The 26,665-nt window shown below is 40.3% G+C and overlaps 2 protein-coding genes across 3 annotated transcripts; both read left to right on the top strand.

Moving 5' to 3' along the window:
- The first annotated feature begins 5,445 nt into the window (after positions 1-5,445).
- Positions 5,446-14,479, top strand: slc4a1a (solute carrier family 4 member 1a (Diego blood group)). Of its 2 annotated transcripts, none has more exons than XM_003441997.5 (21): positions 5,446-5,603; positions 6,674-6,750; positions 6,870-6,925; positions 7,947-8,053; positions 8,143-8,189; positions 8,271-8,436; positions 8,525-8,660; positions 8,737-8,806; positions 8,915-8,957; positions 9,053-9,237; positions 9,353-9,560; positions 9,835-10,038; positions 10,143-10,291; positions 10,377-10,571; positions 10,732-10,977; positions 11,077-11,166; positions 12,035-12,201; positions 12,301-12,542; positions 12,623-12,792; positions 13,231-13,404; positions 13,496-14,479. In XM_003441997.5, the coding sequence occupies exons 2-21, from the start codon at positions 6,724-6,726 to the stop codon at positions 13,538-13,540; spliced, it is 2,727 nt and encodes a 908-aa protein (XP_003442045.1). In that variant the 5' UTR covers positions 5,446-5,603; positions 6,674-6,723; the 3' UTR covers positions 13,541-14,479. The 2 variants fall into 2 exon arrangements, with proteins under 2 accessions (XP_003442045.1, XP_013125102.1); XM_013269648.3 differs by having other exon boundaries at positions 5,455-5,623.
- Positions 14,480-16,230: 1,751 nt separating this feature from the next.
- ubtf (upstream binding transcription factor) lies at positions 16,231-25,637 on the top strand. The gene is made up of 21 exons (XM_005468934.4): positions 16,231-16,603; positions 18,370-18,428; positions 18,781-18,953; positions 19,048-19,131; positions 19,232-19,387; positions 19,496-19,560; positions 19,665-19,791; positions 19,872-19,982; positions 20,067-20,200; positions 20,312-20,453; positions 20,548-20,589; positions 20,685-20,795; positions 21,185-21,340; positions 21,461-21,607; positions 21,824-21,934; positions 22,019-22,107; positions 22,200-22,389; positions 22,488-22,535; positions 22,642-22,695; positions 22,805-22,927; positions 23,024-25,637. The coding sequence occupies exons 2-21, from the start codon at positions 18,392-18,394 to the stop codon at positions 23,150-23,152; spliced, it is 2,229 nt and encodes a 742-aa protein (XP_005468991.1). The 5' UTR covers positions 16,231-16,603; positions 18,370-18,391; the 3' UTR covers positions 23,153-25,637.
- Positions 25,638-26,665: the final 1,028 nt, after the last annotated feature.

Genomic DNA, 26,665 nt, shown 5'->3' with positions numbered 1-26,665 from the left:
AGTCATCCACCCATTCACACACACATTCACACACTGGTGATGGCAAGCTACATTGTAGCCACAGCCACCCTGGGGCGCACTGACAGAGGCGTCATAGAAGGTCTCACTACCATCGTGTAAACTTTCCCTTTTACTCTTGGTGCTATGCTTCATTCACAAATCACCCCGACACTCATCTCTACCCACTCTACCCTGCCTGCACTCTCTTTTTCACCTCTCTTGTCCACTGTGCATTACCTAGGATTGTTGACCCCAGGTATTCAGACTCATCTAGTTTCACCAACTCTGCTCCTCGCATCTTCACTGTAATACCGGTGTCCCTCTTATTCACACACACTTTCTGTCTTGCTTTTACTGACTTTCATTCCTTTTCTCTCCAGATTATTCCTCCAGCTCTTCAGCCTCTCTTCCACCTGCTCCCAACTCTTTCTAAAGATCATAATGTTGTCTGCAACCATCACAGTGCACTGAGACTCTTGGCTGATCTCATCTGTTAGCCTATTCATCAGCAAAGAACAAGGGGCTCAGAGCCGATCACTGATGTAAAGGCTCACCTTGAGCCCATCCGTCACTCCCACTGCACACCTCACCACACTGTCTCTCTGTCCTCTTACATGTCTTGTGTAACCCTCACATACTTCTCTGCCACTCCTGGCTTCCTCATGTAGAACCACAGTTCCTCTCTTGGCACCCTATCATAGGCTTTCTCTAGCTCCATGAAGACATAGTGCAGCAACGTTCTCTGTTCTTCTGCATCAATACTGTCAAAGCAGACATTGTATTTGCAGTGCTCGTTTTCGACATGAAGCATACTGCTGCCCACTGATCATCACCTCTCTCTTTACTCTCTCCATTATTACAGCTCTGCACTTCAAAATCAGTTCCAGTACACTTCTCCATTCCTCAGGCATCCTCTAAATTTCCAGCATTGTGTTAAACAAGTCCACTTTTCTTTCTGCATGTCTCCCCAACTGTGTCATCTGGACCAAGTGCCTTTCCACTTCTCATAAAAGCCCTCACTTGTTATATATACATATAAATATACATATAAAAAATTACAGATATTTTCAGCTGTAGTCTCAGAGCTTCAGACCCCGCTGTATATTGAAACAAATGTCAATATGAAAACAAACATTCTGCCAAATTCCATCACAAACAAATATAACCAAATGAGACACATTCACAAAATCGTGAACTCTAGTGCTATGCTGTCAACAACCACACAGAAAAAGCATTGACAGTGACAGAGTATCACTGTACCAATTTCCTGCTCTGAGAAAGAGGAACTTACCAACAGCAGTCTCACATGTAAAACTGGTTCAAATACAGATATTTGAGATCAGGTGTTTTATACACAGTTGGTACAGGGTGTTTATTATTTTCTGTTTTTTTTGTATGTACACTACCAGTCAGAAAGACACACTGTCTAATTTAATGGTTTTTCTTTATTTTTACTATTTATGCTATCTTATATTTTTACATTGTAAATGTACTGGAGACATCAAAAATATGAACCAAGATATATGGAATTATGTAGCAAAGAAAAAAATTAATAAATAACTCTAAACATGTTTTATCATTTTTTTATATATTCCTGAAAGTAGTAGTAATTGCAAACCCTTGGTCTTCTCTCAATGGCTTCATGTCACCTGAAATGATTTTCACTTCACAGGTGGGCCTTGCCAGGGTTCATTTGTGGAATTTCTTGCCTACAGTTGTGTTGTCAGGTTGGTACACAGCTGACAGCCTATTTGACAACTTTTAGAATTCATATTATGGCAAGAATCCATCAGCTAAGTAAAGAGAAGCGACAGTCCATCATTACTTTAAGGAAAATTGCTAAAACTTTGAATGTGTCCCTAAGTGCAGCAGCAAAAAACATCAAGCGCTACAATGAAACTGATTCACATGAGGACCAGCCCAGGAAAGGAAGACTAAGAGTCATCTCTGCTGCTGAGAATAAATTCATCTGAGTCATCAGCCTCAGAAATCCCATGTTAACAGCTCCTCAGATTACAGACCAGATAAATGCCACGCAGAGTTCCAGCAGCAGACACATCTGTACATCAACTGTTTAGAGGAGACTGTGCGAATCAGGGCTTTACGGTCAAAATAGCTGCTAAGAAACCACTATTAAGGAAAATCAACAAGCAAAGAGATTTTTGGGGGGGCCAAGAAATACAAGGAATGGACATTAGACCAGTGGAAATCTGTGCTTTGGTCTGATGAGTCCAAATTTGATATCTTTGGTTCCGCCTGCCGTGTCAGAAAAGGTGAACAAATGGTTTCCCACTGTGAAGCATGGAGGGGGAGGCTTTGCTGGTGACACTGTTGGTTATTTGTTCAAAGCATGGCTACCACAGCATCCTCCAGAGACATGCCATCCCATCCAGTTTGTGTTTAATTGGACTATCATTTATTTTTCAACAGGACAGTTACCTCAAACACACATCCAGGCTGTGTAAGGGCTATTTGACCAAGAAGAAGAGTCATGGAGCGCTGCACCAGATGGCCTGGCCTCCACAGTCACCTGACCTAAACCCAGTGGAGATGGTTTGGGATGAGATGGACCTCAAAGTGAAGGCAAAAGGGCCAACAAGTGCTCAGCATCTCTGGGAACTCCTTCAAGACTGTTGGAAAACCATTTCAGGTGTCTACCTCATGAAGCTCATCAAGAGATTGCCAAGAGTGTGCAAAGCAGTAATCAAAGCAAAGGGTGGCTATTTTCAAGAATCTAAAATATAAAACATGTTTTGAGTTATTTCATACTTTTTTATTTACTACATAATTCCATATGAGTTCATTTATAGTTTCATAGTGATCACAGTGGACTCTTTCCCAGATACCAGATCGCCAGATATATACGTACACAAGCTGGTAAATTTCTCTGAAACACACATTCAGGTTATTATTTTGATCAGAGGTCATACAAATGGCCCTTCACCTCAAAAAGTTTGGAAATCTCTGGCTAATGGCATAACGTCTGTTGGGATTTAGAGATTCTTTTATTGCTGCCATATACTCTGCCTTATGATAAATGCATTAATAACATGTTCTACAGTATTATTTTATCAGTAATATTGTTTACAGGGTTCATATTGCATTGAATATGTTTGTCATCACATTCATTCTATTCACAGGTTGAGTTCATTCTATACACAATGCATAACTGTGCTTGTTTAGAGTTGATGTTCTATCCAAGAGGGTTTTAAGCTTCACTGGTGAGAGTGTCCAGGTGATACATGTTGAGGGAAGATGAGAACATAGCAGGTTAATTGCATGCATGCTTACAATACACATAAATCTAGTAGCAGACCTGAGCGAAGGCCCAAGTGTCTTCTGCTTCTTATTTGAGACCTGCGCCAATTCAGTCTACTTAGTGATTGAGGACGAGGGTCCATTATTAGCCCTTAGAGGCCCTGAAGCTTGAAGTTATTACCTTAAAAGGAAGGTGTTATCAAAAAGAGAAGTTATATGTCTGTTCATAGTTATTAGAGATGTACAAGATGTACCCTTGTCTGTAAACAATGACTGGACATAATGTATTTTTGACCTGTATTGACGTGTATGTGGGGGTGTGATCCTCTATGCTATAAAACCAGAACTCAGTGTATTTTTGTCAGAGCAAATAAGCCATATGCTGATGGTTGTTCTCCGTTGTCAATAAACTCATCGTTTGATTGCACTTTTCTGGGCCTCCGTCGTTTGTTGTCTGGTCTACAGTTGATCGATCTCGCTTCACGTCTTACACCAACATCTGCAAGATTAGTAACTAGAAGCACATTCTCCACCAACCACAGTGTCAATGCCACACTTTACAGTTTTAAAGACTGTGATCATGATCCAAGATCTGTCACATTTAAGGCTGTGTGACGGTTGGATTAATTCCAGACCCAATTATAGGACACGGGAGACAGGAATGACACCAAGGCTAGCTTTAATGTTGCTGCTGTTACATCCAAATTTCCCCTTGTGGGACAATTAAAGGATTATTCTATTCTATTCTATTCTATTCTATTCTATTCTATTCTATTCTATTCTATTCTATTCTATTCTAATGCTTATAGTTTAGGCCATAAGCAAAGTCCAGAATTCAGATGCTGCATGAATTTCGGACACACAGTCTTGAGTTAAGGTTTGAGCTGTGCAGGACCCAATGAAAGATGCGCAGGACAAATGGGATGACTGAGGGCATGGCAGCTGGGATTCAGTGTCTTGGATGGCCCTTCATAAAGCAATCTCTGAGACTGTCTTCCTCAGATGCTAACGCAGCTTGTACAGACTGAAGAGCACAAAATAGCACAAATCTTTCTTACACTCCAACATTCAGTCTCAATACAGAAAAAGAACACACAGTTTTATTGCTCTCCCACTCAGAAACAGAACACACAGTTTGTAAATTTGCAGACTCAGAAAGAGAAAACACCACTTTATTATTGGCCGGCTAAGAAACTGGAAAGAGCCTTATGATTGGAATTTGCTGTCTCAGAGAAAACACACAGGATTAATCAGTTTTACTCACAGTGAATGCAGGCTCAGGGGGGCTGGCGTTGGCAGATGCTGGCAGGGATGCTGGCTTGGGCCCAGGTCACATATCTTAATACAGAACTGATACTGAAGCCTTCAAAAATGCATTTAGTTTATCAGTGATGACAATCATGTGTTCTGTGGCTTTAAGTGAATGCCACCAGGAGTTCTTTTAAGATTGCCTGTATGGTTGGTTTTACCCCAGAAGACTTGTGAACAGGAAAACGGTCAGTTTACTTTGTGTGTTGACTGACAACTGCACTTGTTTTTGGACTTGCACTGCCGTAAATTCTCATTAGCAGTGCTCTTCCACAAGCTGTTATCACATGTTTTGAAAAAAATTCTGTTGCTCTTATTGTTTTTTGTGTCTTTATTCATCTGTTTTACACTTTTTCTCAGTCTACCCACATCCATGTGTGGCTTATCTATCACCAGCTACCAGCTTCTACCGCCAGGCAACTGCTGAGGATGTCTCACCCTGTTGAGACCACATGATATGTTTGAGGGACAAACCAGGTGAGCTTGAAGGCTGTAACGGAAAAAAAAAGTTGAGTTTAATGTGTTCCCATCACATCTCATCACTCACCCAACCCCCAATTTGAGGGAATCCCCAATACGTAAACAAAATGACGTAGTGAGATGCTCTGCTCTTGATACTGTACATTGCCCCCTTCTTTACCCTCTTTGGCCCATGTGTGCCCCTTCGACAAGATGAAGTGCAGCTTGCTGTTTCATGCTGTCCCTGTCTGGACTCGGACTTGGTTCATGCTGAGAGGGCGGATCGGCCAAATTAGGGTTGGGATATCCCTGTGTCAAGGTGTCTAAAGCTGATAGCCATGTTTGTCTCTATCACCCCCCACCCATTCCTTGCCAGGTTGCCCCAACAGCCAACCAGAGGACCAGGAGGGTACTGCACCTCTTACGGTCGACGTAGTTTCATATGGGTGTTCCCGCTACTCGAGTTTTCTTGCTGTATTTGTCTTTTCGCTTGTTCTGGCTCATTTTGTCGCCGGGCTTGTCGAAGCTGACAGAACGGCTCGGCCTGTGATCGGCCTATTTCCTGTGCTGGAAACCAGGTAGGACTACCTGTGTACAGGTAGGGGTGTTACCTCCTGTTGTAGGGTTCAGACACACTTTTTAGCATTAATGATCCACAGGGAAGGGGTCAAACAGGATGATTATCTGAATGTACTCCAGTAGGAAAGTAGAGTCAAGCTTTTTATGTTTCTGACATGTTTGTAAGAAGTTTAGACTGAAATTAATTCATTTGCTTGAGTAATTTTCTGGTAATCTTGTTAAAGAAAACATTTGTTATTTATATTTGTTGCTTTATTTTTCAGCTTTTTGTTGTTAATTTGAATGCATGATAGAACATGCATGAAATGTTTTGATTTTTATTATTGTTTAAAATATATATTACTTGCTTATTCTGACTATGTGTTTAATAATCTGCATATTTTCAGTGCTAGCGGGAAAAATATCTTTATCAGCAAATGACAACGCCTTCTTAAGACTATTAAACTAACTAATGTCATTTGTTCCAAGAACTGCAAAAGCATTATTCTGATCAGGTATAGAGTAGATTTGCAATGTGAAAGCTTTATTTTTCTACTTTTTCAGGTGTCCAACAACAAATATTTTCGGTTGCCATTTATACCAAAAGTGCAAGACTTGTTCGTTTGTTTGAAAACTTGAAATACACTACGCTCAAATAATTTACAGTTAGATTTATAATATTTTTCTGTAATTTATGGTTCAATACCAAATAGTCAAAAATTTGATAATTATACCGTAGTGCTGTTGAGGATAAGAGATGTGTCTTGTTGAAGGGTGTAACCCAGAGATAAGACTCTGTAGGGCCTTTTTTTCAGCTGTAACGTAGTTCATATTCTTAACGGCTGGTTGATTATCTGCCCTCAGCTGCAACTCTGCTGACAAATGGGGATGATATATGATTCCTCATTGAAACGGCCTAAAAAAGATCAAACAGATCAAAGCAGGTTTTGCTGTGAACATTTAGGGAATCAAAGTATACCAGAAATCCCAGCAGATAAAACAGCTGTCTTGGTCCATAGTGAGGTGTTGTTATTTCTTATTAGTTATCCCATGTGTTTTTATGTATATGTTCATTCATCCTCTGCCTTAGGGAATGCATGAAAGTATCTGAAAACTGGGAGGACAGATAAGCCAACATCCATGGAAAACAACTTAACTTTTGAGGAGGTTGTTCGTTTTGTGATTTTACATCCATCCATTCATCCATCTAAAATCTATTTCACTTTTTTTATCCATTTTCATCCAGCTGTTTCAATGACTTCTTTTACAACTTTGCTCATATCTAGGGCGGTGACATGTCGTATGAAGACAATGGCTCAGCCTTCCCTTCTCCAATGATGCTGTGAGTTCCTCCTGGCATCTTTAAGCAAAACTGCAGTCCATGTTTATGTTGAAATTGTGGTGTCTCTGATCAGATAAGTGGGTCCTTCCCTGCCCTCAACTGAGAATGAGCATACTCTTGCCCCAACAACTTCCTCCATGACTGTATTTAGATCAAGTTCTAGATCAAACTATTTTGTCTGTTAAGTTTCCATCACAAAGTTAGGCTATGAGGTTTTTAGCCTCTTTTGGCGAATTGTTTAGGTTTTCAGATACAGCAATAGCAGTAGTCAGGTGCATTAAGTGAAAACACCCACATTTACTCACAGTTTAGCAACAGAATATCACATAAACTTAATGATGCAGCTTGGGACACCAAAATCAGGATACATGCTGAACTTATCAGATGGTCAGAAAAATATCAAAAAGAGACATTTGTATATTGCGAGATACCTTCTGGGTGTAATACATGGGCATCTGCTTACAATTATAGTGCCTGCCTAACAGCGTGTTGGGCTGCTCTCAATAGCCATAGTTTACAATTATGTTTAATTTAAGTCATGTAGGAAAGAGAGATCTGGATGCCTCTTACAAAAGCTCACACTGACAAATGTTTAATTATCATGAATTCCGGGTAGCAGAGGTAGTTTAAGTTTATAGGTCAGCCATGAGATACACAGCCAATCATCATTACACTACAAAGCAGCTAACAAATTAGTTGAGCAAGCCTGCCATCTTGTGGTCATTTTCAGAATGACACTAATGACAGACTAACTGTGTGAATGGTTTGATTGATTTAATCAAGGAAAGACATTTACTTTGCTAAAAGCAATCACAGACTTCAAAGTTAATTTATCTAAAAACACAGATAAGGTGATGTCATTTTTTTATATATTTAATCACTTTATAAAATGTAAGATCAACTGCTTGCTTGTCTTTACGACTTGTCTGTAAGACTTGCTGTGACGTCAGAAGGTGTTTTTGAGCAGAATTCATGATGATCCCTGATTTTAAACAGTGTTTGCCTTTGGTGCTATCACTAGGACCATACCAGGTCAGAGTGATGACTTTGACCTTGAAAGGGGGAGGGAGGAGGTGGAAGAGGATGAGCCATCTCCGGAGCCCATCGTCATTCCCACCAATTCAGAGGGTAAAGTCTTCTTAAAGTCTGTTTTCTCTGTGTTGTGGTGTGATTTTATATACCTACGTACAAATCACACCTCTGTCTTTTTATTTCAGCTTTTCTGAACCTGAATACCAATGCCACAACAAGAGGGGATGCCCAAGTTAGTTTACAGTTTTTAGTGTTTCAAATCCATTATTAAAATTCACCAATGAAATGAACTAATCACACTGAATTATCATAGGCCTATGTGGAGCTGAATGAGCTCGAGGGAAACATCTGGCAGGAGACTGGCCGCTGGGTGGGCTACGAGGAAAACTTTAACCATGCCACAGGAAAATGGGGTCCTTCTCATGTCTCCTATCTCACTTTTACCAGCCTGGTCCACGTCCGCAAGGCTGTGAGTACAGGTGAGTATGGAGCTTAACGTGTACACAAATCAGTGTTCATATTTGAATAAAATCAAACTTTAAAACAACACGTTTTACATTTCCCCAGGTGCTATTATCCTTGATATGAATGCCAGCAATCTGTCTGCTGTGGTTGAGAAAATGGTTGATGAACTGCTGAACAAGGATGTGATCCGTTCCAGTGATCATGATGACCTGATGAGAGTTCTCTTGATGAAACGCAGGTAACCCATACAACATATTTCTTTTGCAAGATGCCTATGTCTTAAACACGACTGCTCATTTGATTTGTCCTTCCAGTCAAACTGAGGGACCTGTGGTCACTCCCTTTGGTGATATTCAGATGCAGACCTTTTCTGTCACAAAAAAGGTACAAATTTGGGGGGAGGTTATGCAGATTAATATATGTGTATTTATTTATTTATTGTCAGTGTAGCAGAGTTTACATGTTTTACTACTTTACTTGTTTTCTTTGCAGAGAGACAGCTCTGACAATGTAGAAGCTTCAATTGTCCTCTCAGGTATGCCTAACTTTTTCTGATTTCCCATTCATTTATCTTCAGTTTTTGTACGTAGTTATGGAACAGATATATCAAAATGTGCGTGTTTCCCACAGGTGAACTGGACTTCCTGCAGAAACCAGCGGTGGCCTTCGTCAGGCTGAGTGACTCTGTGGTGATGGAGTCTGTCCTGGAGTCTTCTATCCCTATTCGCTTCATATTTCTGTTGGTGGGCCCCGGCCACAGTGGAATCAACTACAGCGAAAGCGGTCGTGCTATGGGTGCTCTGCTGGCTGACTGGGTGAGCAAGAAGAGGAAGCATGACGCTGTAGAAATTGCGCAGTTTAATCAAAATAAAGGACACCTCATTTGTTTGGTTTCAGGTGAATAAAAACTTATATCTGTCTCTATGTCAGGTGTTCTGCCTGGAAGCTCACTTGGCTCAGACTTCAAAAGACATCACAGATGCCATCGCTGACTTCATGGACTGCAGCATTGTGATTCCTCCGACTGAGATCCAAGATACGGCAATGCTGGAGCCGGTGATTGACTTCCAGAAAAAACTGTTGAGTGACAGACTTCGTTCCACTGACCCCCGTCTTGCTTTTGGAGAAAGGGTGAAAGGTCAGCATACAACTGAGATAAGAAGCTCCTGTTTGGTCTTAAAAAGTGAAATCTACAACACCTACAACAGCAAAATGAGCCAATAAGGTTTGGGGAGTAATATGAAACTTCTTTAGATTTAATTTATTGTACACAGTAACAGAAAAAGAAAAAATGGACACAAAAAAACCCAAACCAAAATTAGAAAAAGATTTCTAAAAGAATCTCATGCATAAGGAAGAACTGAAGATTTTTGATAATAAATAAAATTTATTTGATTTGTTTGTTTCTCTAGCTCTGCAACCTCCGCCGGGGCCGAAGGAGGATCCTCTGGCCCGAACAGGCTATCCTTTTGGTGGCATGGTGAAGGATATCAAGCGCCGTTACCGCCACTACATCAGCGACTTCACAGATGCTCTGAACCCTCAGGTTCTTGCTGCCGTCATCTTTATTTACTTCGCTGCCCTTTCTCCAGCCATCACCTTCGGAGGGCTTCTAGGTAAAAAGAGAGCGAGATAGAGAGAACTGTGTGATTTTGCATTCTTAACTCGTTTGGAAATTTGTTTTGTTTTATTAATAATCATCCTTATTGTCTGCACCCAGCTGACAAAACGGAAAAAATGATGGGCGTGTCAGAGCTTATGATCTCCACTGCCGCCCAGGGTATCTTCTTCTGTTTAATTGCCGCCCAGCCAGTCCTTGTCATCGGCTTTTCCGGACCATTGCTGGTGTTTGAGGAAGCTTTTTTCGCTGTATGTAAAAGTTGTTGCATGTTAGAACTCAAAAACTCAAATTTCTTAAAGGCTACTTTTAATACTTCCTTTCCTTTTTAAACAGTTCTGCAAGATGCAAGGTATTGAGTACATCGTAGGCCGCATATGGGTAGGTATGTGGCTGATAGTGATCGTGGTTCTCATCGTGGCAATGGAGGGCAGTTTCCTGGTCCGATACATTTCCCGTTTCACCCAAGAAATCTTCTCCATCCTCATCTCTCTCATCTTCATCTACGAGACCTTCAATAAGCTCTTTAAGGTTTCCTCATGTGATTCCGCGATCCATTTTAAAACAGAGAGATTATTTTGATTTCTGTAACTGTCTTATTTGGTTTATCTTCTTGTTTTTTCTCATAATTTCGTTGTACATGTACAATGACTATAAAGGTGTATTCTATTCTATTCCTTCTCTTTTTCAGATCTTCAAAGCCCACCCTTTGATCCTGAACTATGAACATCTGAATGATACACTGGACAACCCTTTCCACCCAATCATCGAGGAGCATCGTGAGGTCCATCCAGATGGCAATGTAACAGTTCATAAGTTGGAAACTGAAAGGGCATACCCCAACACTGCCCTGCTCTCTATGTGCCTGATGTTTGGCTGCTTCTTCATTGCATACTTCCTCCGTCAATTTAAGAATGGCCATTTCCTTCCTGGCTGGGTAAGATCAAGTCTTGAACAGAGAAGTATTCCAAATCAACATTTTATTTAGATGCTGAGAATCTGACCTTTTTGTGTCCTTTGCTCTCTTTCTTACTAGCTCCGTCGTTTGATTGGAGATTTCGGAGTCCCCATTGCTATTTTCTTCATGATTGCAGTGGATATCAGCATTGAAGATGCTTACACTCAGGTGAGTGTTGTGGAAATGAGCATATAAAAATAGTTATTTAAAAAGTATCCATGTCTTTGTGTGCAAATAATCACAAAGGCACTGATATATAAATCATTTAGTGAATATTATCAACAGCTCTTTACAGACATTTTTCCTGTTTTGTCTCAAATGTACGGAAATATTTGTTGTTGGTCCAAAAGGTCAGAGATGGAAAATTTTATCTCTGTATCTGAAACGCAGTGAGAAATCTTGACACTATTTTGGACAATTTTGCTAATCATACTAATGATAAGGTCAGCTCTACCACTTGTAAAATATATCAAAAGTTCAAAATTCTTATCTCAGGATGACTCTGTGAAACTGGTCCTTGTATTTATGTCAAGCAGGTTACACAACATTAATGCTCTATTTGCAAGATTATCCAGATGATCAGTAGGACCAGTTTATTCAGATAGCAGCAGCCAAATCTATTATATATCTGTGAAAATTTGAACATATTACCCCAGTATTAAAGTCACTTCATTGTCGGCCAAATACATATCTGACACGCTCAGTGTTTCTAACCCAGTTACACCTATATGTTGATCAGGTACAGATCTTTTAAACATTCCCTAAATTAGATGGAAATGTGCCTTTCTTGAGATCAGTTAGAGCTGTGTCTACATTCAAAGACACCTCAAAACCCTTTCTAATCTCACATGTTTAGCATTCTTAAACTTATCTTTTTTAAACTAACCCATAGAGAGAAAGCAAGATAACTTGCCCCCTCTACGTCTGTCCCATTAGCACGCAATCCAACCAGTTCTCAAAATGTATGATGTAAGGCCAAATAATCTACCTTTAACTATGTCTTTCTAATCAGCATTATCACTCTGTCTTCTCATAGAAACTGGTTGTGCCAAAAGGTATTGAAGTGACTAACCCCGATGCGAGGGGATGGTTTATCAACCCCATGGGAGAAAAGAAACCTTTCCCCGGCTGGATGATAGGTGCCAGCTGTATACCTGCAGTGCTTGTCTTCATCCTCATCTTCCTTGAGTCCCAAATTACTACGTCAGTGACACTTTAAACGATAACAGTATCAGTTTGTGTGAATTTAACTACTTAAATATTTAAGAAATCTCTGTTTTCAATGTTCTCTGTGAATCCCAGGCTGATTGTGAGCAAACCGGAAAGGAAAATGGTAAAAGGGTCGGGTTTCCACTGGGACCTTCTCGTCCTGGTCACCATGGGCGGAATCGCGTCTATCTTTGGAGTCCCTTGGCTGAGTGCTGCCACTGTGCGATCTGTCACCCACGCCAATGCTCTCACTGTCATGTCCAAGGGCCCCAAACCAGAGATTGAGAAAGTGATTGAGCAGAGGGTCAGCGGCATGATTGTGGCCATCATGATTGGTAGGTGCTGCCATCTACAGCAATGATGCAGGCACAGCAGAGTCAGAGTAAATAACCATTTTGCTCATGCCAATTTTCAGGAGTTTCTATTTACATGGAGCCTATTCTGAAGATGATTCCAATGACTGCCTTGTTTGGCATCTTCCTCTATATGGGTATCACTTCTCTAAATGGAATCCAGATGTGGGACAGGATCCTTCTGCTCATTACTCCCAAGAAATACCATCCCCCTGATGCCTATGCCACCAGGGTATCTATTCAGCACAATACAGTTTATTTTACACTTATCAGCTAATCACAGTTAATTTGTATGCAGTACACCTTCATGTTTCGAAGCTAACTCACTGTGTTAGACAGTTTTCCTCAGAGCACAAAAAATATTTAGTATTGTTTACAATTTTTAATCTATTTGCTATTTTTTCCATGTCTTTGTAGCTTTGTGCCTCACATTTGTGTCTTCTGTTGTATATCTTTGTGATCATTTTTTTTTTACCTTGCTTTCATTTTTACTCACTTTCCCAGACCTGCTAACAGTACTTTCAAAAACAGCCAATGGTTCACAGCTCCTTGCATTAGATTATGTATTCCATCCTGCTTTTTCTTATATATCCAAGTCTAGTGGTGTAATAATTACCATATAAATTGTTAATTAGTGCATTTCTCACTCTTATTTTTGTCATTTGTACAGGTGAGTACCCTGCGAATGCATCTGTTCACTCTGATCCAGCTCGTGTGCCTGGGTGTACTTTGGGCAGTGAAGATGAGCACCTTCTCTCTGGCTCTGCCTTTTGTTCTCATTCTGACCGTTCCTCTGCGCATGTTCATGACTGGCAGGCTCTTCTCTGCCATGGAAATGAAATGTGTAAGTGCTTACCTATATTTTTCAAATTTACCTCTTCGTGTCATTTCATATGTAAATTTCCTTGTTGTAACCTGATCTGCATGTGTTGCAGCTGGACGCTGATGACGCCAAGGTGACATTTGAGGAGGATGAGTAGGATGGATCTATACTGCCATAAACATCACCATACCGTTCATATTCACATTTTATTTAGTGATGCCACTTCTTTGTATATTTAAACTGTTCCATTACTATTTGTCTTTAAAGGGCATTACCTGACATTTATTAATATATGACTTCTGCATCTAAATTTGGGTTTGCAACCACAACAGACAACCAAAATGTATTGAATTTCATCATCGAGACCTATCAGGTATTACTAATTAATATTTTGAGATTTTAGGATTTCAAAAATGTTTTTTAAGGTATAAGTGGCTGTTTATGTACTTAGATACAGAGTGGCATTTTCTCTCAGGGAAAAATGAATGAATGGATTTTGAAAATAAGAGATATTTTCCCCTTGTGATGTTAGATAGATCCATTTATATATAATAGTTTTATTTTCTTTTAGTGCTCAATTACAGCATGGCTTTAATATTACAACAATGCAGTTAAATTTTAGTTCTGCCCATGTTACAATAATTTAATTTCATCTTACTTTAAGCTAAGGAAATCTGATGTCAGCTCTTCAGATGCGCACAAAATAATGAATTTTGTGAGACTATAATGTGCCTTTTGTCCATAGTTTATCAGATTATTCAGAAAAGTGTGAAGTTGTTTCTGAAGTTTTCCCATTTACTTTGTGTATTGTTTATGCAACAGTTTAGACTTTTTTTGTTCAGTTGGCCTATATAGAATATAAATGCACTGCTTGTGTGTAAGTGTTTGTGATTTTAAATGAGGTGTGCAGTGCAGGTAGATAGTTGATGCTGAGATCTTATTGTTTGAATTGATTGTTATACTGATGACATAATCAGGTAAAACTCTGTATACATTTTCCTTGTGCATTTTATGTTGCCCATCACATTTGTGTGCAAAACACTGTACATGCTTTGGATTTAATTTTATTAAAAAATAAAGACAACCTTAAAACGCATGTTTTCATGAACGCATTAAGTAACACAATATGTCACATCACATGTCAACATTTTGTCATTATTTTTACCCTGCAAGAAAGAGGAGAGGGCGTGAAGAGCATGTCTGCCAGTCAGCTTCATGCTGCCTTCAATGATGTCAGGAAACTTCAAAGTCCTGCTGCTCTGGAAGACAAGGGGGGCCTATTCTTACTTATTCTTAGCCTACACTATGATAATAACACAGGGGGAATCATTAAACAGAATACTGTTTTCTTTCTCAGACTAGTAAAACATGTTTAGCTGAATGACATGTCACATAATACATAGATACACAACATACAAAACCGTGAAGTTGTAAAATACACCCTTTGTTATGTATTTTTTATTTCATGATGTCACTTTTTAATAATGTTTCTAATATTCAATCAAGACAAACATAGTTGGACCGGCTGATTTTCCTATCCCTTAAATAGCGCAACTGCTTTGAGGCAAACTGAACTGCGACACAAATAGTTAAAGTTCTTTGGGGAAAATGATCACGGCAGGAAAGGGGTAAATTGCTTGTTCCGAGTCTTTAATTTTAAAAACAGACATTGCACGCTGCTAAGTCCCCTGCCTCTTTACAATGAGTTTTGTTTGTTTGTTTTCTATAGGTAATGTGACATTTCGTGAAGTTAAGATAAGCTCTATATGACTTATTCGTTCAAGCATGTCTTCATTTGTCTCTACTCGTTTCGCATGCAAAGATACCCGTTTTTCCTACACCATGGGAACGCAACACGGTTTAACAAGGCCGAGGGCCTGAAAGTCATTTGTTTTCCCTGAATCGGACTGCTTGGATTGGATGGCCGGGGGTTCCGCCCACAAACACACAAGGTGGAGTTGAAAAGCAAAACATGCTGGACCAAAATGAAGCTGTCAAACAGCCGCTTACAATATACAAAAAAGAGGTTAGGAGCAGCGAGAAACAGCGCGGTTTTTGTGTTATAGACCATTTTATTATTTATATTTTAAGTGGAAATCTGGCGTTTTTAAGTAAAATTTGTAAAGTTTCGGTTTTAAGTTGATATTAAAAAAAAATCTGATGGAAGAGCGTGAGGTGATTGAGTTGTATAAATTTTACAATCACCTGTAAAATGTTGGTTTTCATTGCACTCTCGGTCACCCGATAAAGTATTCGGTGGGTTCAAACTTCGGCTGCAGATGTGACGGGGTCGGCCTGCGGGAGTAAAAATAATCGCCCTCGGTTGTATTCAAACTGAGAGATCGGAAAAAATGTGGAGGTCTCGGGGTAGCGAAATGGTTGGATGGAGAGAGAAGAGCTGCTGCGCGCTGAGTGGAGGGAGACGGCGAGTGAGATGGAGGCGGGGGGGAAGGACCATCTCTGCGGGGACTGGAGCCCAGGACCGACGGCGCAGTGCTGGCTATCGTTCAACCCTCCCCTTCTTCCTCCACAGCGACACCGAGGCTCACGCTGAGAGACAGGTAAGCCAACACAACAGCCGATCGGTTTCAATATACAATGCGCGTACGTGATAAACAAACCGCGAAAAAGCCATCAAAACGCGATAAATATACATTTAATGCATGTTTTTGTTTTCTCGTAAAGCGCCTCGGTCGGCAGCTTCTTTGTAGTAGCGAAATAAACCGACGGTGGTAGGGTACAGACGAGGGCGGCCATACCCGAATTTCTTGTCCCAAACAGCGGGGAAGGAACTGGATGTAAGACCCTGGGGTAAACGTGATAAATTTCTTTTCAAAATAACACGAAAAAAGACTCTTTTGAGCTAACCCCTTCATCGAAACTCGCCTGCTTCTGCTGTACGGGGAGTATTTGCGTAGGAGAATAAACGGTGGTTTCCGCGCCGAGACCTCCATGCGGCTGTTGACGGAACAGCCAGCCGCCTCTCTCGGTTAGCCATCAGGGATCTCAGTTTAATATCTCACCGTGCAGAGACTCGCCCTCTCTCTCCCCCTCTCTCTCACTGGCTAGCCCAGAACCTCCGACGACCGAGCTCGGAGAACCCGCCTTCTTGCCCTCGCTTAAACGGTTTTGGATCGAGGGAAGGGAGTCTGCGACGCCCTGGCTTTAGTTTTAAGCTCCGTTTCTCTGTGTTTGCAGTGCGCCATTGGACCTTGTCACGGTAGGTTTCCTTGTAGAGCAGAGCTGAAGCATGGCGGACCTGGAGCTGTTTGTCGCGCCAGAGAAGCTACTCAGCCGCGGTTTGTTAACATGTTTCCTCGGAGCTTTAGCTAACCATTTTAGATGCCGTTTAATGCTACAATACTGCAACCGGAACTGTAAGCAACGGTTAAAGCTGATTTCTGGTTTTACAACAACAAAAAAATTTAGTTCGATGCTATAACATTTGGCCGTTAAAAAACATTTTCCATTTTCTTCTTTCTTCCTGCGCCTCCGCAAGTCTTTCCAGCCAGCCACCACGATATTTACGGGCATTTTTACAATTTGTTACTAATCCCTGTCCGCTGTCCACCATTTGAATTAGCTGTTTTTTATTAAACGCAGCTAAATAAAAACCGTTACGTGATTTAAATGATTGGTTGTAAACAACAGCTAATGTTAATGTGGTCCAGGTCTACTCTGCAGGACACGAAATTGTTCTTAGATGCCAAAAAGCCTAAAGCCTTGTATTAAATAACCTTTTAAAAGGCATAGCTAATAATATTTAAAAGAAAATGTCCCAATTTTAGCCGCATTCGGTGTGTCAAATCGTCCTTGCTCGTGTAATGCCTCAACACTCCAATTTATATCACCCATATTGTCATAATAATGAAATTTAAGGTACATTTTGTGTTTCAAGAGTTTCTTATATACAATGTGGCGGTTATTTAGTTACATAAATGGTGAAATCGATCGTTTAAATGTAGCTAGGTCACACGGTGGACACCACATTGAGCTGGGGCCATCAAGGACAAGATGAACAACGAGCAGCCGCCATCATTGGAACACAGTTCGGTTACGCCTCGCTGAAGAATGCTCTGGATTTTGCTAGCAAATCCCACTCTGAAACGCCTGAAACGTGAATAAAAACGGCCTGCAGATAACCTTTAAACACATTTATTTACTGTAAACGAGTGTTATTTTTGATTTCATCGCTCCGGTCTCAGTTAACACTACGAGGAGAAGATTATAGGTTTTGCGTGGCGGAGCTAGATCAGCGCCCAACGGTGATGAGGCGCCTCTGTCGAGTGGCGCATTTGGCTGCAGTGCTTCCAAGCTACCATTCCCCTTTCTCGGAGACCGAAAGCAGATCCCTCGTCCGTGGTCAGCTGGTCGCCTACAGCTGCCCGTCCGTCCACGTCCATTCGCTTCCTCCTTCCGTGGATCCTCCCCAACCTCAGCTCCGACAGAAAATCCTCCATTACTGAGCGGACCAGGCGAGAAAATGGTCGCTCCTGTGTGTCCACGATACTTTTGTTGTGGAATAAGGACAGTACTAATACGCCAAATTCCGGTTGGCAAAATTTGCTCGACGGAGACTCCTGTTGTCGTAGCTAGATGTGCTAGTTGAAGCCCTCCGCAGTGTTATTTGAGATTTGAAGCCGTCACAAGCAATAGCCTATGTCTCACCATGTAGCGTAAACGTTTAAGGGGCGGTGTAATGAACATAAACCATTATGTCGAGCCAAATTTAAATTTAACGACTTTGACTCGTTTATTACTTTTATATGAAGAATTAGCCACTTTAATTGGTAATTAAGCCCTTTTATACAAATAAGACAAAATAACATTAATTACTATTTTTAAAGATCTCGAGCCTTACTGGTTAAAGGTAATAAACACGAATATGTATATTATAAACTGCTGATTGGTTCTTGATTGAAGTCGATATATAAAAGATATGCTTTTAAATAATCTTATGGGGGTGTTTTTTGTTTTTTTTCGCAGATCCAAGACAGAATATCCGCAAATGAATGGAGAAATGGAGGCAACGACACAAGACCAAGGTGGGTTTTTTGCAAAAGTTTTTCTGAACAGAGTTGATATGTAGATTAATCATGGCAAAGCAGCACTTTACATAACCTTGTATATTAAGACCTTAGTATTAAACTTGATTAATGTACTAGTTCTTGTAAGAATTACAGCAATTAAAACTGTTTGATTCAAATTAGATTAGAATATATGATTTACCAACTTAAAGCCAATAAACGAATAGAATAGTAATTTTATTGTTATTTTTTTCTTGGCAGAATACACAAAAGGATGTATGATTTGAAAGATATTTTGGGTGGATCTGTTTTTTTCCTTTGTGATTTTTATGTGTCTTTTTTCTCTCTCTCTCTTTTAACATTTTCACAGTATGGGCGCAGGATGACCTTTTAAGACTGCTGGAGGCCATGAAAGTGGCTCTTCCACAGAAAGACCTGACTAAATACAAAACATCAGAGTCCCACCTGGACTGGCAGAAAGTTGCTTTCAATTCCTACACAGCTGAGATGTGCAAGCAGAAATGGCAGGAGGTCTCGAAAGAGGTGAGTTGATTTGTATCGATTTTTCTCCAAGTCAGATTTTTCTGTTAAGTCAAGTCTCCTGAGTTTCTCTGTTTTGTTTTTCTGCCAAACCCAGATTCGTAAATTCAGGACCCTGACAGAATTGATAGTTGATGCTCAAGACTACATAAAGAACCCATACAAGGGCAAAAAAATAAAGGTGAGTTCAAGTCAACATTCACATAATTTACGGCCAACAGTTGTGCTAATGGATTTCCAGGCTTAAGTAATTCCGCCCCCTTTCCCTCCCACAAATACAGAAACACCCAGATTTCCCCAAGAAGCCTTTGACTCCATACTTCCGTTTCTTTATGGAGAAGAGGGCCAAGTATGCAAAGCTGCACCCTGAGATGAGCAACCTAGACCTTACTAAAATCCTCTCCAAGAAGTATCGGGAACTGCCTGATAAAAAGAAGGTCAGTCAAAGACGAACGCCACCACTGTTTTGATCATCATATGTTTTGTTTTTTTTTTTTTTTCTAAAAATATCCTTGGAAAAATAACGTTTCTTTTCATAACTACAGAAAAAATATGTTGACGACTTCTTACGAGATAAGGAAACATTTGTTCAAAGTATGATGAAGTTCAGGTGAGATTATTTACTACTTCATGTTTTTTTAAACTAGTCATAACACATAAGCCTTATAATGCGTAATACCTGCTTTTAATACATTTTTAATGGCGTCTAAACAGGGAAGAGCATCCGGACCTGGTGGAGAGCATGGCCAAAAAAGGCTCAAATGTACCAGAGAAGCCCAAGACGCCCCAACAGTTGTGGTACAACCACGAAAAGAAAGCCTTCCTCAAGCTGCACCCTGATGTGAGTTTAGCTGCGCAAAAAACAGAATGCAACTTTTTAGCTGCTTTCAGAGATTTTAACTTTTTCTGTGTCTCACCCAGGCGACCACCAAAGACATTAAAGATAGTCTTGGCAAACAGTGGACGCAGCTTTCTGACAAAAAGAGGCTCAAATGGATCACCAAGTCGCTGGAACAGCAGAAGCAGTATGAGGTGAGACAAGAATGAGTGTGTGGCTGCCTTAGATGACAAAAGAAAATCATTTTTAACTGTGGGGATTTTTTTGCAATCATCCAGGAGGTGATGCGTGAATACATCCAACAGCATCCGGAGTTAAATATGACCCAGGAAGACATCGTAAAGTCCACCCTGACCAAGGCAGAGAGGCACCTGAAGGACAAATCTGACGGCCGACCTGACAAACCTCCTCCGTGAGTCACGGCTACAAATACTCTCCTGACACATCTGAGGCAGGAGTTTTTTGTAGGTCACTGCCCTTGTGAGATATTTGGTTTTAACATGTGGTGTTTGAATGCTTTCAGAAACGGTTACTCGATGTTCTGTGCGGAGCTGATGTCGAGCATGAAGGACGTTCCCAGCACAGAGCGTATGGTGATGTGTAGCCAGCGGTGGAAGCTGCTAAAGCAGGGTGAAAAGGACGCCTACCAAAAACGCTGCGAACAGGTGACTTGAGAATCATGAATAACTGAGAGGAAAAAGTCAATAAATAAAGCAAGCTTATCTAAATTGTCACATTTTTTTGTCTATTTTCTTTCAGAGGAAAAAAGAGTATGAAATTGAGATGAACAGATTTCTCAGTGTAAGTCTCAAACATTGTTTACATGTTTGTATGACTTTTCTTTTTTTTTACTGGAAGTGTTTCTTATGTGTGGTTTATTTGCTGTGCATCTGTAGAGTATATCAGAGGAGGAGCAGCAGCGGGTCTTGGGTGAGGCGAAGACTGGTTTTAAGAAAAGCACTGGAGCCAATAGTCCCGCATCTAAAAAGAAAAACTCTAAAGCAAACGTATGTCCCAGAATATAGCAACTTTTTACTTTTTGATAATGATGCAGTCATTTAAGAAAAACACAACTTGTCAGTGTATCAATGCAATGTATGCTTGAGTCAGATTTTGTTCCGTGTTATTTTCTGATATATAGTGTAGCGGTTAACATGTTCACCTAACACACAAAGGTATAAAGGCAAGAAAAATGTATTTGTGTGAAACTATTTAGACAGAAAGCCAATCGGTCTGTTTTTCAGAGGTACAGAAAGAGAAAACTGCAGCGTCAGTTGCAGCGTAATGCAATAACATTTTAATACGAATTTTAAATTCAAGTGTGCTTTACAGTTAGATATGTATTTACATAGATGCGTTCGTGTATTATTCTGATATTCTCACGTGGAACGTGCAGGCAAATCCAGAAAAACCCAAAAGACCAATTTCAGCCATGTTCATATTTGCTGAGGAGAAACGTCCCAAACTGCAGCAGGAGCGGCCAGAACTTGCTGACAGTGAGATCACAAGACTTCTTGCTCGCATGTGGAACGAGCTGCCAGATAAGAAGAAGGTAACATGTTAGTTTATGGAACAGAAATGCCACATCAGTAGACTTTCAAGTTCAAAGGTTATTCTGAAAGTGGGATTTTTCAATTATTTTGTGATGTGCTGGATTTCTCTAATGATTTAGGAGAAGTTTAAACGCTTAGAATCGGTGTTGAAGGCAGAATCTGAGAAGAAGGAAAAAGAGGACCGCAGTCGACTCCCAGATCCGCCCAAAAATGCACAAGACATCTGGCAGCAGAGTGTTATAGGGGACTACCTAGCCAGATTTAAGGTATCCACAAACTAGCTGTTGTATTTTAGCCCACATTATTCAGTATAATAGCAAATCTTTAAAATATTTGGATGTTTTTGTGAATAGAAATTTACTTAATAATCATGCTGATGTTAACAATGAGCTACAGATGTGTAATGCTGTTGATGACAGAGTGCTGGAAACACAGATAGCACATACCCAGGAATGGATTTAATGCCTGTATGTGGTTTGCAGAACGACCGGCCAAAGGCACAGAAAGCAATGGAAGCAACCTGGAGCACCATGGAGAAAAAAGAGAAGATTATGTGGATCAAAAAGGCAGCAGAGGACCAGAAAAGATATGAGGTTAAGACACAGTCTCAATAAAATCTCCTATTTCTCTATATGACACCAGTGAGAGCTAAATGTTGATTTACCTGTCCTCAACAGAGAGAAGTAAGTGAGATGCGCTCGCCTGCTGCTGCCATTGCCTCAGGGAAGAAGATGAAGTTTGAGGGTGAACCCAAGAAACCGCCATCGTAAGTTTGCGACATTCAGCTCATCTGTGCTGCCTGATTTAGCTGATTCGAAGGCCTGACTTTTTTTTTTTTTCCTTTTGCTTTGACTCTAGAAATGGATATCAGAAGTTCTCTCAGGAGATGCTGTCCAATGGAGAGCTGAATCACCTCCCAATGAAAGAGCGGATGGCTGAGATTGGCAGCCGCTGGCAGAGGTTACCACTGAAGGACAAGGACCGCTACAAGAAGATTGCTGAGGAGAAGCAAAGGCAGTACAAAGTCCAACTGGAACAGTGGCTTGCTGTAAGAAGAATTTAATGGATGGGGGGGGTTTTTTGGTGGGGCGGGAGGCAAGATCTTTTTTGAGACATTTGGAAAAATCTGTTTCCGTCTTTCCACAGAGTTTGTCTTCGCAAGAGAGAAACACTTACAAAGAATATAATTCACAAGTAAGGAGTGTTTTTGAGTTGTAACAGCTAGCATTTACAAACAGCTGAAGCTGCAAGATCTGTCTTTGATATATTTTAATGATCGATTATTTCCCAAATCATTCAGAAAAGAAGAACTACAGCAAAACCAGGAGGCCCCAAGGCAAAGGCCAAGAAATCTGTGAGTACAGACTTATTTCTTTGTTTGGAGCTGAGTTGAGCAGAAACTTTAATTTTTTTATAGTCATGTTATTAGCATTATCTGAAAGGGGGGGAATCACTTGTTGCAGGATACGGAGGAGGACGAGGATGATGACGATGATGAGGAGGATGATGACGACGATGAGCAGGAGAAAGCTTCTAGTGAAGGCGACTCTTCCAGTGAGGAGGATGAGGATGAGGATGATGATGATGTGAGTGTTATCTTTGCTCAGATACATTAGATAGTTCCAACCAGTGGTTTTGAGTTTTTGCTGAAGATGCATGTATATATTTCTTTTCGTTTAAAGAAGGAGGACGATGACGATGACGACGAAGAGGACGAAGAGGACGATGAAGCAGACGACAAGGAGAACAAGTCGGAGGACAGCAGCAGTGAGTCGAACTCACAGGGGTCGTCAGACTCTGATTCAGACTGAAACGCGCCATCACTGACAAACTGAGCAGCGCTGAGCTGAGCCAAGAGTCCAGGGAGCTCTGCCACTGTGCCAACCCTGCTCTCCTCCCACCACCAGAGGGAGCCCCTGCATTGCCTCATCCATTTCACACTCACCCACTTTATGTTGCTGCGCTGGCGATCTGTACAGAAGGAGAGACCCTGCCCCTATCTGGAAATCAGTTCAATTCCATCCCCGGCGCAGTAGTCATCTCACAGCACGGGCCGCTGACAGTATGCCAAAAACAGCATCCCACTGGTTTGGTGATGTCGTGAACATTTCTGCACTGGTTTCAATCTTGACTTGCAGCTTCAGTGGTTTAAGGTTAGAGTTTTAATGTGTTGGGTAATTGATTACCCGTTCAGTCTTTTATTTTTGTTATTCTGATGATTAGTTAAGGACAGGTGGCTTGAGTTGTGAACAGGCTGAGCCAAAGAACACAGTACGGTGGATCACCTGAAGGCTGAAGGTGGGCAGGGGGGAGGGCATGCGGGGTACTGGAAAATTGCACTCTACAAAAATTTTCATTTAATCTTTTTTTTTTTCACAACATTGTTGTGTTGTCCTCGACTTACGATGTAGATTTTATGATTTGGTTCTTAAAGAGGTGGTATTTTTTCAGGAAAAACAAAAAAAATCAAGCCATTATGAATGTCTTTTTTTTGTCGCTGGAAAATTTGAGAGTTTGTTACATACCCATGTTTTTTCATTTGAAATTTACACTGCCTATAAAGTATTCAATCCTTGGATTTTTCATGTTTTATTGCTTTTCAACATTACAAAGATGCTATTGGACCTTTTCACACACATTGGGGTGTAAGGAAGCATAGCAACATTTATTGGAAATTAACAGACTGCATCTTTTGGGGTGTGTTGTAAAGCTTTTCAACACATAACTGACATCGACTTCATCTAAGCCTCGGCGTGACGGAATATTCCCTCAGCTAGATTCTGTCTAGATTAAACACGAATCTAAAACACAAGACTGCGATTGCATGCTGGTGCTTTTCTTGTCTAACTAGCTGTTTGGGCTTCCAGATTTAGAATGTAGTGTCAAACTGTAAACAGTTTAGTTTTATATTGGGACTTAATTTAGATTGGTTTATAGGGATTGTTTTAACTTGGCCGTAAAGGAGTTATAAAGCCAGATTAGCCGTTATGGTTCCAGTATAAAACATAAAGGTCCAATGGGGGTTGAATACTTTCCAGGACACTGCACATTACCATGTGTCTGTCACTGAAAAATATCATTTATCCAAACTGACGTGTTGTAGTCGATCAGTCTTAACAGTTCTTACTCAGTTAATTGAGCAGGTTGTAATTATTAATTGGAGCAACACTTGTCCATATTTAAAGCTCAGTCTGACTCTGTTTTTAAAGAAAACCTTAAATATGCTTCTTTTATTTTTTTCTTCAGAACTGTTGCTTTCCATTTCATTTACAGTTCAATTGCGATATGCTACCAGGTTTGTTTTAATTGTGAGCAGTTGTGTTTTGATCTATCTGGACTCGTCGTGGGTGTTGAGCTGAATGGACTCGTCCATTTTTATTTCCGAGTTTTAATAGTATTGACTGTAATCCACATGGTTTCTGTTCTGATGCTTATCCCAAAAAAAGCGTGCACTTATTGTAAATGTGTCCCTCTGTGTGAGTTTGTGTGCATGCATGCACAGAACTTTGTATATATGAGGGCGTTTGCGTGTTCTTTGCTTTAATGTGTGCTGTTTTTGCCGTTTAGTTGCATACCATGACGTGACAGCAGTGTGCATGTATGTGCCTGTGCGGGGACATCATACCAACACCATGAATGTAGATATTGTTAAATCTTTTATTATTATTTTTTTCTCCAAAGGTCTTTGCGGTCATGTCATTGAAAACCTAAAAATGTACTTACATGACTGTGTTTTTGGGTCTCCAGACAGATTAAGTACATGGCAACTATTAATAATCTGTTAATAATGGGTTTATTTTGACCATTTTGAATCTCATCACAGACTGAAATAAAACCAGCGTGGACTATTTAAATAACTGGGGGAGGGAAAAGCAAAGCAAAGCATTTCCTTTTTGAATGACGAAAATTTGTAAAAGGGAATTAGGAAACTGAGTTGCCAGTGGACTTCGGGGTTAAAACAGACAAAAAAAAAGAAACTGTAATTTTCTGTAAATACTGTTTTTGTATTGAGTGCTTATTGTTTTGTTAGTACTTTTATTTTGGCAAGCCCTCATCTGTGGTTTCTAAGGCCAGTGAGTCTTTCACTCACGGGGGAGAATTTTTGGTTAAATTCGCCTGTTTTAGTTGTTTCTTCTCTCCCTTATGTTGGTTTATAGAGATATCTAAAACAGCAAAGCTTTACAAGTTTGTACTGCTGACAAATTGACAGAATTTGATGTTTTATATAGCTGAGGGTGTTCTTATGTCCTTGTAGTTCAAGTATTTGGGCAAATAAATGACCTTTAACAGTTAAAAGTGTGGATTTATTTAATATGTTGACGGCACACAAATCAGTACTTGGTTACAGTTTAAGAATTTTTATATATGGTCCTGAATACATTTTGACCAAACAGGATCCAGGGCATGGCTCACACGAAGCAAAAAATGCTGAAGAAAAGTTTTTGTTGCACTAAACTTTTTTTTACCTGTAGCAGTTTTGATTGGGAGGAACGGATACAGCATAGCATCATGATATTTTGCATGCCAATATATCAACATTCTGAAAACCCTGCAAACAAGAGGGCTCATCTCTCTTGCATGAAATCGGCTCAACCGAAAAAACATCCAAGAGTGGACGCTTAGGCTTGACGAAGCTAATGGCTCAGTCGCATAAGTAAAATAGGACATTACAAGAAAAACGTGTGGCTACCTTTTGATTGTATTGAATTTTTCCATATTGGCAAAAAAATGGCAAAAATATTGGATGTTGAGTGAAGTATTGTGATAATATCATATCATGGGGTGTCTGATGATTCCCAAATGTAGTTCTGCTACATATGACTAAACTGAAGTATTACTCAAACCTTGATGTAATGTTGTAAAGCAGAATCCCCAACAGGACCTCATCATGTCAGATGTTGCTCTGGTGGTGTACATCAAGTTCTACCGAAATGGAAAAATGGCCTCCAGTGAATCCCTGACTTTAACCAAATCCAACACATAAAAGATAAACTGGAGGGCCAACTCTTCACCCAGCATAGCTGGGATGGAGAAAATCCAAAATCTTGTGGGTTTTAAAAGTAGCTGGAGCTAGTCGTCCAGTAATCCTATGCTGGTGTAATGTTAAGGTGTCCACATACTTTCGGTCATTTAGCATAGTTGAAGTGATGACCTCATTCAGCCCGCCCAGGCTCTACAAACAGATTGTAGATAAAGAGCGAAAATCTAGCGTTCATTTATGGATGTCTGAACTGAAAGAAACCTCGCTGTGAAAGCGGAAACATCCGAACTGTACCTTCAAAGTAAAAGTATAAACGTATTTATAAACTTAAATACCTCACAGT

Source organism: Oreochromis niloticus, linkage group LG4 (genome assembly GCF_001858045.2).
Source record: "Oreochromis niloticus isolate F11D_XX linkage group LG4, O_niloticus_UMD_NMBU, whole genome shotgun sequence".
Lineage (NCBI taxonomy): Eukaryota > Metazoa > Chordata > Actinopteri > Cichliformes > Cichlidae > Oreochromis > Oreochromis niloticus.
Note: the sequence above shows the minus strand (reverse complement) of the source record. Positions and strands in the feature narration are given on the sequence as shown.